General features: G+C 37.7%; 1 protein-coding gene across 1 annotated transcript; it reads right to left on the bottom strand.

Annotated features, from left to right (window-relative positions):
* Positions 1–7624: 7624 nt before the first annotated feature.
* LOC135593712 (uncharacterized) lies at positions 7625–13947 on the bottom strand. The gene is made up of 3 exons (XM_065083947.1): positions 13788–13947; positions 12640–13216; positions 7625–7985 (listed from the first exon to the last, which is right to left on the bottom strand). Exons 2-3 carry the CDS (start codon positions 13196–13198, stop codon positions 7756–7758), a joined length of 789 nt encoding a protein of 262 aa, XP_064940019.1. The 5' UTR covers positions 13199–13216; positions 13788–13947; the 3' UTR covers positions 7625–7755.
* Between the last annotated feature and the right edge of the window lie 3876 nt (positions 13948–17823).

The raw sequence follows: 17823 nt of genomic DNA, 5'->3' as shown, positions 1-17823 counted from the left end.
ATTCGGTCTTGTGTCGAGGTATTAGCCATATAGTGAAAAGGTATTAGCCGCATGGTGTTGAGATATTGGTCATATAACACTGAAGTGTTGGCCATATGGTACTAAATGTCGACCACGTAATGTTGAGGTGTTAGTCATATGGTGCGAAGGTGTCAGTCATATAGTATTGAGATATCGACAATATGATATTAAAGTATTAGCCATGTGATGCTAAAGTATTAACTATGTTGTTACGAATAAGGTTGTAAATAGGGTGTTCGATGTAATGCTCGTGTATTTTTATGTCTTTAGTTTTATTTATACTTTACACAGCATGTAGAGGGCTTGCAGTAGGCTTGATAACTCCATTTTAATTAACTTTTGTAGTCGTTTCTAACTTATAAACATAGGTTGCGTGCAATCATCGCCTAGAGGTAAAACTACCTAGAAACAAACCATCCAAGTAATCATTTTAAGGGTTTTCTAGCTTCGTAGAGTGGTGCGAAGTGTTATCCAGCACAACATTTATGAGCTACCAGGGTGGCATAAGGTTGGATGGGCCTTTAGGGTAGTTTCTAGGGTTGGTTCGTTATCTTATTTTGCAATAGTAACATGTGGGCACTTATAAGGACCTTTGACTATGGTGGACCACCTTAGACCCTTTGTTGTGCGACTGTTTAGAGTTTGTGAAGTCTATGTTTGTAATTTATATTACTTATCAAGTGTTTGCTTAATGATTGCTTGTAGATGCCGAGTTAAATACTTTCTCTAATATGTCTTCTCTTTTGTAGATCCTTAAGGGATCATAAGAGGTTTCGGGGAGGTTGACTATTTGCGCATAAACATGTAAGGGTGCCACACGACTTAGGCAAAATCAACTAAGTCTATGATAGATCGTATCAGAGCAGGATAAGCACATTTAGAAACACTTGGCATGCAAACGTGGGGGACCTAGTAGAGCTGCATTGAGAGCGGTCAGCACACTCGACCATTTGGGGGAAACAAACATAGAGATGTAGGAAAGAAGTCACTTAGATGAGATTAGCATTTAGAATAATGACAAATCTTTCATACGAGAGGCAACATAAGGATAAGCGAGCTAGGAGGAACACATAGCACACAAACGATGGGATAGTTAAGTTCGAGCTACAACTCGATGTTGGCAACCAAACTTGATAGTGCTCACGGCAAGTGGGGCGCTTGGTAAAGAAAGAGATTGTGCAAAGAGGGATTGGTTGTTCGATGACCGAAAAAGTTATGCAAAGCTCACAAAGGTAAGGGGAATTGCTAACTTAAAGAATTTAGTATTCATCCATGAGCTTGTATATGGACAATGGACTATCTTTGGCCTCCTAAAGTGATCGAAACTCACTGCCATAGAGTATTAAAACCATTTCTTCGGCATGGAAAGGATACGCTCATAGGAGGCTGAAGTATGCAATAAGTTCAGTATATTGCTAGGCCTTAAAGGGTGTAGTAGTGGTAGTATTGACAAAAAGTCACGCTGTAGTAAGTGCTTTCACAAGGATAGAATAGTACATAGTTCATTCAGCAAGACATAGTAGTCTAAGAGGATGGTGGCCTCCGAAACTTCCAAAGGGAATGATGCGAAGAGAAAAGTTACTCCAATGAGATAGATATCTATGAGGGATAAATCTTAATTCTCTATAGGAAGAATCATATACAATGAACTGTACATGTTGAGAAGAGGTATCTCATGATAACAACTCCACAAAGCTCAATAGACCAAGTGAGTGGCAAGGAGTCATCGCATGATCTCGCATGAGATAATACGTTGGTGGACACATTGTGAGATCAAATAGAGAAGTGACCCAAGATAACACCAAATGAAGATACACTTGGAGTCAATGTAAATATTGGACTCAACAAAGGGCTAACCCATGGAATGGTAGGTGTGAAAGCCACCATCAACATAATGAAAATCGAAGAGTGGAGTAACTTTGGTGGAACTTAGTGAAGTGTCCAAGCTGCATGATAAGAGTCGAAATGTAAGACAAAACATGGAGTGAAGGTATGAAACTTTCCTTAGATAGAGGTTAAGGACATGAACTCTTGTAGAGGCAAGATCGAGATCATGTCATTTAATAGATCCCTCATTCTGATGGAGCAAACTCAACCTACATAGTGCTTAAGTTGAAATGAGCTTCGAGACACATGCATCTTATCTCAGTGAAGCATTTGACGGAGGAATTATAGTGACTCAACTTGCGAAGGTAAAGTTTAGGTCATAAGGCCTTGACACAGGGCAAGTGAATGCAGAGGCAGGTACTTTTGAAGAATATGTCATAGTGTTGTCATTCGAGTTATCGTGAAAGAAGCGATACGCAATGAAGATGGTATTTGGGGGGGGGGGGGGGGGGGGGTGTAAAGGTCCAGGATCCAAACAATAGCATACTAATTTCAGCAAAGTCAATGGACTTCGAGAGTTATTAGGTGATGGATTGTCCTAGAGATGTGCTTCATCCGGGTGTGACCCAAGAGCGAGTGGACGAAAGTTGATTGCTAAAGGAGCGAACATAATCAAATGAGGCGGAGGCCCTACGATATGCTAACAGATGACACACATTAAGAGATCGTAGTCCGAGTTCATTTCATAAAGATCAGAATACAATAGAGATATCACCATGAGGCGACATTGTGCAATGGATTATGGTAGAATAGTTTGAGATAATGCGACACATATGGAACAAGTCCCACGAAGGACTTGATCATACAAAGGTATAATCGGGAGTTATGGGAAGTTCCACTTTGGTAAACAACATAATGGCAAGAAGGGTTATAGATTCCATGCATGTATCGAATTTTATATTAGATGAAAGCCTTGGTCATCAGCATATGGAGGCTGTGTACCACTGAGGGGTGCACGTACTAGTGAGTCTCATAGGGGGCTTGATCATACAGAGGTATAATCAGAGCAGCTAGAGAGTTAGATTGCTCTAGAGCTCATATTCACTTAAGTCAAAGGACAAAGCCGAGTAAGCGAACATTGCTACCATGGAATAAGAACGGAACAAAATTAATGTGAGCCCTATAACATGATAGTAGAGGCCATGCATTGGAGTTGTAGTATATCTTTCCATCAACTAAGGGGAATTGCTCGGAGAACTCAAAGGTGTTGAAGAAAATGGTTGAAATGGGCAAGGAAATGATAATGAGTCCAAAGGGACTCAACTACCTAAAACTAAGCGTTGATTAGAATGCAAGTTGATTCAGAGGAGTGCCGTAATACTGTAGAAGCATATCTACTGATTACGAAGAAAGGGATACAGATGCAAGACAATAGATGGTAGGACCATAGGTATGTCAGTGTTATGGTATCGTAGAGGTGGAACTTTCGAGAAGTCATCGATCCCTTGCTCTCATTGAGGGAGAGCATTATTGAATCTCATATTTTGATGATGAAATTAATTGATAAGTTTATGGACTAATATATTTTTGAGATAAGTGACATAAGAAATGCTTCGATCATGGACTCGAACTATCAAAATACAAACTGTTGAAGTAGGAGAATAAGACATTATGCTAGAAAAAGTATCATATCGAAAATTGGACATTGAGCCGAAGGATTAGTCGACGTGCCGAAGATTAGACTTCGTGCTATAAGTTTGAGCATTGTATTGGAAGGATCATGTATTACGCCAAAAGATTGGATACCATGGAAAAGTTGACATGTTGATAGATCGAACGATATACTAAAGGAAAGGACAATATACTAAAGGTTTGAACAAAGTACTAGAAGATCGAATGACATGCAGGAATGGCGTACAATGTGCTGAAAGCTAATAATTATGCCAGATATGTGGATAGATTGTGCTGAAAGCTAATAAAATAGGCAGTACGTGGTGCTATACTTTTCTACTCAAAGGAGTAAGCAATAGAGAAGACGATACAGTCCTAAAGGGGACCCAAACTATTGGAGACTTACTCCAAATTGGGATGAAATTTTGCTCTTTTTTTGTGAAACTTTTTGCATTCTAGAAGTTTAATGGCAATAAGAAGGCAAATCGCAATAGTTAACACGCAAGGAGTTCTAACACTTTAAGTGTTCCGGAAGTATGAGTAAAAAGTAGGTGGAGGCTAGTAACTAGCTCAATGCATGGCGTACAACCCTCAAAGATGCAAGCGAAGTTAATTAACCTTTGTCTTCTTAACTCTTAAGAGAATAGGTGAAATAGAGTATCTCAATTCTCTTATTTATCTAGTAGAGGAGCTCTGCACATATTTAAAGACCTTTCGAAGAAACTGGTGGAAGACAATAATTATCAAATCCTCACTAATGTTGGTCGATGCTATTGAGAGTAAATTATCAACTTCATTTCTCGATAGAATGCCAATTGAAAACAAAAGTAATGTGAACCCACATAAAGGTAACAACTAAGTAAAAAAGGAGTCGATGGACAAATTTTGTAAAGTAAAGACTCCAAAAACTGAAGTCTATGAGTTGATGCTCGTTAAAGGTCCAACAAGTATCCACTCAGTTCAAGCGGTATGAGATGCTTAAAAGACTATTGTATAGTAAGAAAGGTCTTTTCTTTCATCTAAAGAATCCATAGGAACCAACAAGGATTAACACAACTCGGCCAACCCCACACCATAGTCAGAGTTATTGGCGAGTTGAGGCAGTATAACTGATTAACGCTCGATTACTCAATAATAGTGGTAGAGTGTAGTTAGGAGCTAAGAGGCGCATTATAACTAAAGCAAAATATGAAAGATTCAGCAAAGATAAAGAGATGTAGTGCTTTAATAAGGATATCGAAGGAATAAGTGATGGAGAATATTATGAATAAAGTTATAAACAAAGTATTCGATGTAATGTTTATATATGTCTGTGTCTTTTGGTTTTATTCATATTTTACATAGCATGTAGAGGGCTTATAGTAGGCTTGGTAGCTCTATTTTGATTGACTTTTGTAGTTGTTTCTGACTTGTAAACATAGGTTATGTGCAGTCATCATGCAGAAGTAAAATTACCCAAAAATAAACCATCCAAGCAACCATTTTAGGGCTTCTCTAGCTCCATAGAGTGGCATAGAGTATTAGCCAACACAACACCTAGGAGCTACCTAGGTGGCACGAGGCTGGATGGGCCTTTGGCCTAGTGTCTAGGGTTGATTCATTGCCTTATTCTACAGTAGTGTTATGTAGGTACTTGTGGGGACTTTTAGTGGTGGCAAACCATCTTAAACCCTTTATCGTATGATTGTTCAGAGTTTGCAAAGTCTATGTTTATAATTTGCATTACTTATGAAGTGTTTGCTGAAATGGCTACTTGTGAATCTCGAGTTAATTTTTTTCTCTAACTCGTCTTCTCTTTTATAAGTTCATAAGGGATCATAAGAGATTTCGAGAAAGCTGACCCTTTGTAGACGAACACACAAGGGTGTATCATAACTTAGATAAAACTAACTAAGTCCATAATAATGTGGCAGTGAGGTGTCAGCCGTATGATACCAATGTTTTAGTCATTGGTATTTCGATCGTGTTAGAGTACTATTGTCGTGTTAGAGTATTTCAAACCGCTATTATCGTGTTAGAGTACTTTTGGCTATTTCGATCGTGCTATCGTTGAATAAAACACTTTAAGTTGTTTCGATCACACTATTGTCGAAGGGAATGCTTTGGTTTATTTTAATCACAATGTCATCAAAGATAACACTTCGAGTCATTTTGATCACGTTATCATTGAAAAAAGCACTACAAGTTGTTTCAGTTGTGTTATTGTTATCATCGAACGAAACACTTTGAACCATTTTGATCACACCTCTTATGCAAGAAAGATACTACTTCATAATAGATATGGTCACAGTAGGTGATACTATAATCCGACATGATTTGGATTATTCCGATGAACACCCTATGCTCAACCTAGTTAATTTTTTTTAGCCTTGCCAAGTTAGTCCTCAAGCATTTATGAGATGAGCCATAAAAGCAGTGAATATATATATATATAATGACTATTTAAGTCAAGAAATACTTCCCTGATAGACGTCTGAGTCTATTTGCTTTGGCTTGAAACCTCAGCAATCACGTTGAAGCAGACTACAGCTCACGATCGCGTGGTTGTGGTACTTGTACTATGCTATTGTAAGTCATGACGAACCCTATCTTGTTTAGACAATGATAATGTTGACTTGTCGATGCATCTCGATGACTTGATAATACCGGGCCACGACTTGTCGAGGCATAAAGCACTACAGCTCCAAGCTCGTAGAGTGCTGCTTGGCCACGATTCACTTTGTAAACGGCAACTTGCAATAACGGTTCTATCACGCTGCCTTAACTCTTTATCGTACTAAATAGTGTTCAGCAACTGTAGCGGTTGGGGTTTCAGCTATGTTGGTACAGAGAGCAACCTTTTAGAGGTTCAACTAAAACAAACCATCTCTCTAAGGGTCCTGTCATGTGGGTATCGGGAACTATCTCGTTAAATATTTCTCTTTAAATATTTATCCATGATGATAATACGAACTACCTCTTTAGGTTCTACCTTGTTGGTGTCAGGAGTCATCTCTTAGGACCCATACTGATTGAGCTTCAAATATCCTTACTCTCACATTAATGTCGATTATGAAAAAGGTGGTATGCCTCTTTAGGTTCTACCTTGTTGGTGTCAGGAGTCATCTCTTAGGACCTATACTGATTGAGCTTCAAATATCCTTACTCTCACATTAATGTCGATTATGGAAAAGGTGGTATGCCTCTTTCAAAATTAAATACAATTATGATGTGTTCAATCCTGAGATACGATAATACCCAGTCAAATTTGACATGAGACACTAAGGTGTTGATCACGTAGTCTTAATATGTCGATCATATGATAATGAGATGTCAGACACACATGATTCTAAAGTATAATTCATATAGCATTGAGATGTCGACCACATGATATTAAGATATCAATCATATGATACTAAGATATCAATCGTATGATAAAAAAAGTATTGGACATATGATACCAAGGTAGAGTTAAAATATCAATCTCATGAGTATGAGATATCAGTCGTATAATCACAAAAGCATTAAGAAACAAAGTACATCATAATGATTGAACTAAGACCATATCCACTGAATGGAGCAACTCTCGTTTTTCCAGTTCGTCTTAGGAAAAAATGTGGTGAAGTATCTATATCATTTCTTCGTTATTCTCGGATGTATTGGCAAAGATCGTTATTGAGCCAATTTACATAGTATTTTGAAAAGTTGAGATGAAAAAAATAAAAGACCACATATGGACAATCTAATTCATCAGACATGATAAGCTACAATGATATCAGGACCCAAGGAATAATTTTAATGCATCTGCTTGCAACGAGATCACCGAACATAGATGGAACAGCCAAATGCACAAACATATTCACGACATGGATAAAAAGATAAGTTAATTATATTATAAATTCTAAAGTATTCATTTAAATGTATGCATAATTTTCATAATTTCTGGTCATTTTGCAATGATTACTTCAATCTGACATACCACAATATCCATATGATTTGGTCACTGAATCGACATTGTTGGAGTCTTATTCGAAATGTGATATATATATATATATATATACAGAAAAAATGAAGATCTAAATTGCAGCTATTTCAGCTGCATATTTAGTGGTTTGTACCTTCAAAGGAAAAAATAACATCAGCAGCTTGATTAAATGTTTACAGATGGGGAAGGAAGATTCAGATATGAATACAGCTGACTGTTTTCAGTTTTAGCCCTAAATTCTGAAATAAAGATATATAGATTGTTGTCGGATACTACACCTTGTGTTTTCTTTCAGATAGAATCACAGAACTGACAACTGATACTCCATCTCTTTTCGATGGAAGCCGATGTCTTGACCATTCTTCCAAGCTTTTGCGGTGAAGATCATTCATTTCGATGCACGGCCGTTTTTCTCGAATAATCCTCTCTGCACTTCTCCAATCTTCAGCCAGACCTAGTGCGACAAGAACGGCACACATCACGCAAACACTTCTACCATGACCTGTTGAATGTTCCAAGACAATTAACTTTCATGTCAAATCCATGGTACTGTTAAGGTCCTCTAAGCATGTCAAAAGTGATCTGGTGAGGCATAAGTAGATACAACATATATAATACATTTAAGACAATAGTATCGAGAAAATTATAATCCATTGTGTTAGTGCTTCAGAATATCAGAAAACATCATCCTAGACACCACTTGCAAAGTAAATGGTTCTTTACATATTATTGCACACTAACGATGACATATTCATGAAAACATGAACAAGAAGAGATTTACATGGTAGCACTTCAAGTAACTACAAGTTTAAAAAGGTCTTAACGAAGAAGGTGCAGATCAAACTTTGTATTTCTGGTTCCCATTGTCAGAATTGAGTTGAAGTTATGCAAGTACAACTACAGCCGAAGAAATGGAGCTGGATACAGATGAAGCTTATCAAAATTTTGATTAGGTTATACCATTGGTTTTAGTTTAATTTAATAGGATTAAATGATTGGACATTAAAAAAGTTTATCCAATTAGTTTGTTTCCTTTTAGAGTCTGCAGATAGAATAATCCATCACCCTATGCCTTTTATTAGCTAAATCATTATTTGTGACATCAATCAATTTCAATATGATATGCTTGATCCATATCATATTCATCCAAGGTTGATCTGATTCTAGCTGGTTTAGGTTGAAATTGGCTTGCATCAATCTAATTCAATCAGAATTAATATGTTTTAGGCAATTTAAGCCAATTGATATCCACAGAAAAAAAAAACAAGGGGAAGGAGTGGAAGGAGGAAATAGGAAAATTAGAAGATGAGATGTGTGACATTAACAATGAATTTAGAAAAGATTATCCCACCGCGAAATGTGTCATTTACTGCAATTATCAAATTCATCATTTACTAATTTGTCATGTAACCACCAACCTCTGGTCTCCCATCCCAACAATAGAAGGAAGATATGGAGCCAAAATCTGTTGTAATATGATGATATAAATGATAGAAATACAACCATCAGAGTCAAATTTATTGAAACACCAAAACAGAAACAGATGCAGAAGCACCAGTGTCAAAGAGTAGACAAGCATATATGACCAACTAACTTATACAAGCAACTTTTGTAACACCCCTGATTAGTCCCACATCGAAAGTGGGCAGGATTAAGATTGACTTATAAGGGTTTGATGAGTGTACTACTATAAACTTCAGCTTAAGCATTTTGGTCAGTGGATTAGACCAAACAAAGTTGATAGGCTAATTAGCCCATCAGGCTCGAGTCTTAATATTTGGTATCAGAGCCGACCTAGCATTTGGGCATGGTGAGGGGGCTCAAGTAGGAAAGGGCTACTCGTAGACGGAGTCAGAGGACTCGTCACGGCGTGAAGCCACCACTGGGCTACGCCTCACATGCACTATGCTAGGGTCTGATCTGGGTTATGTTGGGGCTTGACGAGGACGTCAAGCCTTTGAGTGAGGGTGATTGTAACATCCCTGATTAGTCCCACATCGAAAGTGGGCAAGACTAAGATTGACTTATAAGGGTCTGATGAGTGTACTACTATCAACTTCAGCTTAAGCATTTTGGTCAGTGGTTTAGACCAAACGAAGTTGATAGGCCAGTTAGCCTATTAGGCTCGAGTCATAATATTTGGTATCAGAGCCGACCTAGCATTTGGGTATGGTGGGGCTCGAGTAGGAAAGGGCTACCCGTAGACGGAGTCAGAGGACTCATCACGGCGTGGAGCCACCACTGGGCTACGCCTCACATGCACTATGCTAGGGTTTGATCTGGGTTATGGTGGGGCTTGACGAGGACGTCAAGCCTTTAAGTGGGGGTGATTGTAACACCCCTGATTAGTCCCACATCGAAAGTGGACAGGATTAAGATTGACTTATAAGGGTCTGATGAGTGTACTACTATCAACTCCCGTTTAAGCATTTTGATCCGCCGTTGAGAACCAAAATGGAGTTATTGGCCAGTTAGCTCATCAGTTAGCTCTGATACCATTAAATTTGTCACATCTCGAATTTATAAAAAGAATAATAAATCTGAAATTTATTATCCATAATTTATATAATAAACTTCCTCATTTTCTTTTCATTCGTCTTTGATTTCAAATCATTGTCTTTACAGTAGTAGATATTCTATTAGCTAGAAAAATGACATCTTCTTCACAGGGTCACAAGTCTCTTCCACCAAAGCTTCAGATTTATTACACAATAGTAGATTACTCTGAAAATAAATATAAAATAAAAACACATCAGCAACCATACATGCTGGTAGGAACCTCAGAAAAATCATAAAAATAATCTTTAATATTCATGAAATATAAACAAATATCAATAATTCAATATGAAAATATATCTATTCATCATAAAACTTATGCATCAGAAAAATGATGATAATTTATTGCATAATAAACAAAATCATGCATCAACCACATGCAACACATACATAATAACAAAGACGTATATCACCCAATGGTGCGCTCTCCCAACAGCAGATGGAGAGGCATATTCCACGAGATGGATTCCTCCCAACAGCGGATGGAGATAATCCATATCGCACTCCCAACAGCGGATGAAGTGGTATCCCTCACCCGCCCAAGTGGGGACACGTTCCTCCCAACAGCGGATGGAGGAACCGTCTAACCATCACGTCTGACGGCCCGTTAATCCCCGAAGGGAATCGCCATACCTGCCCTCGGTAGGGATACATAAACATCCATGATCATTCATTTACACTTATTCAATCACTCGTGCATACATCAAGAAATCAATATGATTAAATATTATGAGAGACTATACTTGATGTAAATCTACTAGACTATGTTCACTGGTGGCTCCGCAATATGATGGGCCCGTAGCTCCTTTCACAAGTTGCATTCCCAATGTGAACTACTAGTCTAGTCACATCTACTACATGATACTTATCATATCAATATCATAAACATAGAAAACCAATAATCATTTTCAAATGACATCTTCAGTTACAACTTTAGTCTACAAGTTGCAGCAACACTAAAAAAAGTTATCACAATTGTATATCTCAACACCTTGTAAGATGCTATGTTATGAGGGGATGACATACCAGTTACAATTATTTGAAACAACCCATCACAAACCATCTAGAAGTGCCTTAGACATGGCAAAAGTAATAGGAAATAGAAAATCAGAAGTGTATTACAAGTAAATTGCATTGAACTCCAACAAACAATTTGACATAAGCTGACATTTTCCTAGTACAAAAAAAACCAAGAAGTAGCCAAAGCTTCCTTTTTCTTTGCAATTCATTAAAAAATGCTTAAGTTTGCAAGAAGCAGCATTGTTTGCACTGTGAGTTTGTCTTGTACATAAGTACTCATTTATCATCAATATCTGCAAACATAATCCACATGATTGAGATAGATCCTTTGGTGGAAATTGGGCAATAAAGGAACCATGACAAAATAAATTAGTGACTAGTTTCCTTCTAATGCTTTTTAGAAATGTATCTTCTAATATTTCAAATGTAATCAAAACAGATTTTATCCCATCTTTCGAAGAATTAAAATTTCCTTAAGATTTTACCAGTTTTTGCCATAATCTATTTCCTAGATTGTGATTCAAAATTAGGAAAAAAATAATTTAAATTTCACTTTCATTTGAGCACAAACTGATACTGAAATAAAATATTTAATTCTAATATTTAGAGAGCAAGAGGTTTGTCATTATTAATTTTTTTATCTAATTATCCTACCTAAACAGAAGCGAAATATATCATTTCCCTAATTTTGAATGACAATCTAGGAAATGGATCATGGAAAATAAGGTAAAATCTTACCTAAAAAAATTTTAGATATTAAATTTTCTACCTAAGAAAATTAAATATTTTATTTCAATATCCTACTTAAACAGGTACCACCAAATGGAAGTGAAATCAATCATTTTCCTATTTTTGAATCAAAATTTTGAAAATGAAGTGTGGCAAACAAGGGAAAATCCTAGTTAAGGAAATTTTAAATTTTGAAAAGATGAGAAAACATGAGAAATTTTAAATTTTGATTAAATCAAATTCGGAGAACAACAATTCATAAGCATCATGTAACACAAAACACTATTTTATCCTATGTCCTGTATATGCTGTATTCACATTACACAATCAGACACTTCAAGAGGCGTTTAAACAGTACAGATTAATTAAACATTGGCAACAATTTATATAATCTAAGGAAGGGCTTCATCTTATGTTCAAATGTGACAAGACTTCTCTGTATACCACCATTAATTTCAGAATTGCAGGCGATGAAATATGGTGTTTTTTGTTCACCAAACTACTTGTCATAACCAATCAACTAATATTATACATTTTTTTCCTTAATGAGTACTTGCAGCAGTCTCATGTATGACACATCTGCTCCTTCATATTTTGACTTATGGAAGATCAGCATGGAGTGCTACATGCTAATAATATATCTTAGTTTCTGATTAAATCACTAGTTAAACTATCCAAGAATATATATCTCAAGATCTAGACCATCCTTTGCGATGCAGGGGTGTGTCCTAATGTATCATAAATAATTAGTCAGATTGAAATAAAAACTTGGTCCATGCACAAACTAGTTGGCCAGATTATTTACTCCTCATTATCATCTTTTCTGCAAGTTCAGACAATAGGATACTCACCAAAAGCACAATGGATGTATACAGGAACATTCTGAGTCCTTTTTCTGCACACCCAACGCACTGCCGACTCAATTTGTGATGGTTGAGGTGCTCTCGTATCCCAAGTAGCAACACACAAATATGCATTTGGAAGTGCAGAGCTCCGTGGTAGTTCACATGTGCAATCAATCACTGCAGGTCTGCAAGGGGGCAAGTGTTCCAAGGAAGAAGGCCAACCTCCAACATACAAACCATCAGAAATTTCACTATACAGTGGTTCCCGACTCTTCCATCTTCTCAAAGGCACAAATAACCGAATAAAGAACAAAAAAGGCCCAAATATAATCATTGACCAGAGTGGAAAGATCCCATCAGAGCTCTTTCCTAAAAGCAGGGGAAGATTCACTGCTGGATGAGATGCAATGGCAATTAAATATGCAACCAAGGAGGCATATAGAAGGGGTACAGGAATCGAGTTTACTCCAAGTTTTCTGGTGAAGTAAAATGCCAACAGCAAAACAGTAGCCTTCAACCCAATAAGTTTGGATATACCCATAGATATTCTTCTTCGACCAACCATTCTTCACGACTTGTTTACCTGTTTCAACAAAACAAAAGGCTCATTTAATCATCAAAACTGAAAATAGTGACCAAAATATCAACTTCAAAAGGTATAAACTTATTCATTGAAGATTTGATCTAACTAGGATTTCTCAAGGTCCACAAAAATATAGTGCGCAAGAAAGATACTGAAACAGATGTGGGATGATTGCGACTAAAATAGACTCGGTCCTCGGTAGAGAAAATCAAATTCCATATCCAAAACAAAACAATAACCTAAGTATACAGGAGGAAAGACGGCAAAAGTAAAAGGGAATAATTGACAAAACGAAGGCCTTTGGAGATAATTGACATGACGGAAGATAGCATGATTGTGCAATCTTGAAAAGCAGCAATACGGATGATATTAGTACGGCGTCGTGATCCTAAATTTGCTGACAGAAGACGGACTACAACTTTGACGTCGATACCAAATAACAAAACCAAAACCCTAAATCCAACTTACTACTGCAGAAGGGCATCAGTCGAAGGGGACGGGTTCAACCCTAATAAGCCAACATATTGAAGCTCTTACAGTAAAAAAGAAGCCTCGAGGAATAGGGATTTACCTCCTGCAAGAGAGACTGCCCGCAAGGAAGAAATCGGAAACACTCAAAGGGTGTATGATACAATTACCGACACGACGAACTCGAGAGGAGGAAAACAACGGGAGAAGAGAGAGAGAGAGAGAGAGATCGCCGGCTTGGACAGGGACTTTAGGTCTCTCGAAACCATATCGTCCGTACCTATATATATATATAATATATGTGTGTATATATATATATATATATATATATTCCTTCATATATATATTGGTAATCATGATTTAATATTAATATTTAGAGAGGTATAATCAAATATAGAAAGCACTTACAATGTTTAAAAAATATTATTAAATATCGATAATGCCAAAAGAACACTTCAATTTAGTTTACATAACAAAGCTGAAGTAGAGATGTAAAAAATCTTGAAGGAATCCTTCATTTTTAGTAATTATTTATTCTTCAACAAAATAAATCATAGTTATCAAAATCATATTAGACATGGATCGGATCACCTCTCGGGCTACTAAATATTGACTAAACTAATATAATTTTTTTATTAGTTAAATATATTAATAAATATTAATTAAAAAAATTATAATATAATTAATAAATATATTTAGTCCCATGTTAATTAAGGAGTTTGGAAACTCAGGCCTTGTTAGCGTCAATCATCTTCTGTTTTTAAAAACACTTTTTAAGGTAGGTATCGAAAACGAATAATACTTCTCAAGCTTACGTGCTTGAAGTATCAAAGATGAATGATGATTTCTAGATGATGCTGATGGTGGCTCACAAGGTGAGACACTTAGGAGAACGAAGGCTTTATAATTATTTTATTTTTATAAAAAAAGTCTAATTTTTAACCCATATCTTTTTAAGTAACTTATAATCCATGTAATAATCTTGGATAGGATTATTCATGAAGTTTTGCCAAGTGAATGAATTTTAGACCTTATTAACAAAGAATTGGTGGATTTGTGGACCTTTGCTATTTTGATTCCAAGAGCTTAAATCATTCAGAGTTAATAACCTACAACTTTCCATAGTTATTAACTTAAGATACATTTATGAGAGCAGAGGATTCATACAAATCAAATTCTAACAGACTTTGGACCTTAAAATACTGGGGCAAGCACGTAAGTGGATGTTTAATTGGTTTATCTAGCATTCCTTCCTGAGAAAATATTTTATAAAATAAAGATAAGAAAATATTTTTTATCCCATGGTGATGTGTCTAATTGGCAAGACTCTTAAAAGTCAAATTTTGATTGGTTCAAAATATTAATCATGTCAAATTTATATCAAACTACCTCTCCCTTCCTTATCAAAAAAATATTAATTATAATTAAACTTAAAATTTAAAAATTCTGAAATAGTATGTCAAACACAGTGATATCCTAATAAAATAATATTTTATGAACAACTAATTACTTGTCCTACTTTTGACATATTCTGATATCAACCAGATAATATCAATCATCATAACGAGATCAGCATGGCATTCTAGAGATGACGTGGTGTGCCGAGCCGACTCAACATTGGATCTGTATAGGACAAGCGCCTGTTATCTATGTTATCGACCTATTGCTCCCACGTTGCCCGAGGCTATATGGAGTGACACCACCCGAGTGACTCGAGAAACGTAGGGCGATATTACGCAGCACAAGACTAAATAGATAGGTTTGTGCCTGCACCAAGCGTACTATCACGGACTTAGTTGATTTTGCCTAAGTCGTGCGGTACCCTTGTGTGTCCATCCACAAAAGTCAGCCTCCCCGAAGCCTCCCATGGTCCTTTAAGACCTACAAAAGAGAAACCGGGTTAGAGTGAATACCTCACTCGGGATCCATAAGCAAACATTTTCAAAAATACTTCATAGATAATGCAAATTACAAACAGACTTTACAAGCTCTAAATAGTTATACAACAAAGGGTCAAAATGGTTCATTACAGACTAAAAATCTCTCACAAGTGTCCACATGACACAACCTTTGTTTACAAGCAACCACCAAACCTAACTAAAATAAGATTATTCAGCCTTCGGCAGTCCCTCTACATGCTGTGCAAATCATGAACATACCAAAAGACACGGACATACATAAGCATTACATCAAACATCTTGTTTTGAAGTTTGTCTGTGATATTCTACCCCACTTATTCCTTCGATATCCTCGTCGAAGCCTTTGCCGACACTACAACTCCTCGCCTTTGCTGAGTCTTCAATATTTTGCTCCAGTTGCAATGCGCCTCTTGTCTCCCAACTGCTCTCCACTGCTATTTTTTGAGTAGTCGAACCTTTGATCCGCTATGCTACTTCAACTCGCCAATGACTCTAACTCTAGTATGGGGTTAGCTGAGTTGTGTTGATCTTTGTTGGTTCCTGCGGATCATCCAGACGAAAAAAAGACCATCCTTATAATGCGCTAGTCTCTCAAATGCCTCATGCATGACCTCTACCATCACGTTGTAGGGTTTGCACTGATTTTGTTCTCCTTAGCTTCCTTGGTAGCAACGTTTGCTTACTCGACCTTGTCCTCTGACTTGTCAGACTCCCTTAAGCGAATATGGACTCTTGAGTAGTCCAACACTCCAGCTGCTTCGATCATACCTCTGCATGATCAAGTCCCTCCTATAGGACTCATTAGTACTTGCATTTGAACTTTTCTCTTGGTGGAATATAGCCCCCATATGCTGATGACCAAGGCTTTCATCCGATGCAAAATTCGATGCACGCACGGAAGACCCGCCTATACGGTACCATGGCCTTCACTCCTTGAATCCATAGCCCTTCTTGCCATCGTATTGTTCACCAAAGTGGAGCTTCCAATAGCTCTCGATCATACCTTCGTATGATAAAGTCCCTCACGGGACTCACTGGTACTTGCATTCAAACTTTTCCCTTGGTGGAACATAACCCCCATATGATGATGACCAAGGCTTTCATCCGATGTAAAATTTGATGCACGCACGGAAGACCCGCTTCTGCGGTACCATAGCCTTCACTCCTTGAATCCATAGCCTTTCTTGTCGTCGTATTGTTCACCGAAGTGGAGCTTCCAATAGCTCTCGATCATACCTCCGTATGATAAAGTCCCACACAGGACTAAGTCGTGTGTATCGCATTGCCACGAACTGTTCCGCCATGATCCGCTGCACCATGTTGCCTCTTGGTGACATCTCCGTTGCATTCTGATCCTTGTGGGAAGAACTCGAATTATGATCCCTCCATATGTGGCCTCTGCCAATACATCACAGGGTCTCTTCCATTTTCGATTTTGTTCGCTCTTTTGGCAATCAACATTCATCCACCCACTCTTGGGTCATACCTAGATGAAGCATCGCTCTAGGACAGTCCGTCACCTAGTAGCTCCTGATGTCCATCGACTTCGCTGTAATTAGTATACCATTGTTTGGATCCTGGGCCTCTGCCCCTATCAGCACAATCTCCGCTGCATACTGCTTCCTTTATGGCAACTTGAATGGCAATACTGTGGCATATTCTTCAAGATTACCAGCCTCTACGTCCTTTTGTCCCGTGCCAAGGCCTTCTGAACTCAACTTCGCCTCCGCAAGTTGAGTCACCTTAGTTCCTCCATCAAATGCTTCTCCGAGATAAGGTGCATGTGCCCAGAAGCTCCCTTCATCTTTGAGCACCATACAAGGTGAGTCCGCTCTGTTAGAATGAAGGACCCATGGAACAATATGATCATGCTCTTGCCTCTGCAAGAGTTCATGTCCTTGACCTTTGTCTAAGGAAAGCTCTGCGCCTCCACTCCACATTCTATCTTCTATGCCGGCTTACATCATGCGGCTTGGGTACTTCACTAAGTTACACCCAAGTTGCTCTGCTCCTCATTTTTTGCATTGAGTTAATGGTGGCCCTCGAGCCCACCATTCCACAGGTCAGCCCTCCCTTGAGTCCGATCTCCGTATCGACTCCAAGTGTGCCTTCATTTGTGTTACTTTGGGTTGCTCCCTCACTTGATCTCGTAATGCATCCACCAATGCATTCTCTCAAGCGAGATCATGTGATAACTCCTTGCCGCTCGCTCGGTCCATT

The sequence above is a fragment of the Musa acuminata genome, chromosome BXJ1-9 (assembly GCF_036884655.1).
Source record: "Musa acuminata AAA Group cultivar baxijiao chromosome BXJ1-9, Cavendish_Baxijiao_AAA, whole genome shotgun sequence".
NCBI lineage: Eukaryota > Viridiplantae > Streptophyta > Magnoliopsida > Zingiberales > Musaceae > Musa > Musa acuminata.
Note: the sequence above shows the minus strand (reverse complement) of the source record. Positions and strands in the feature narration are given on the sequence as shown.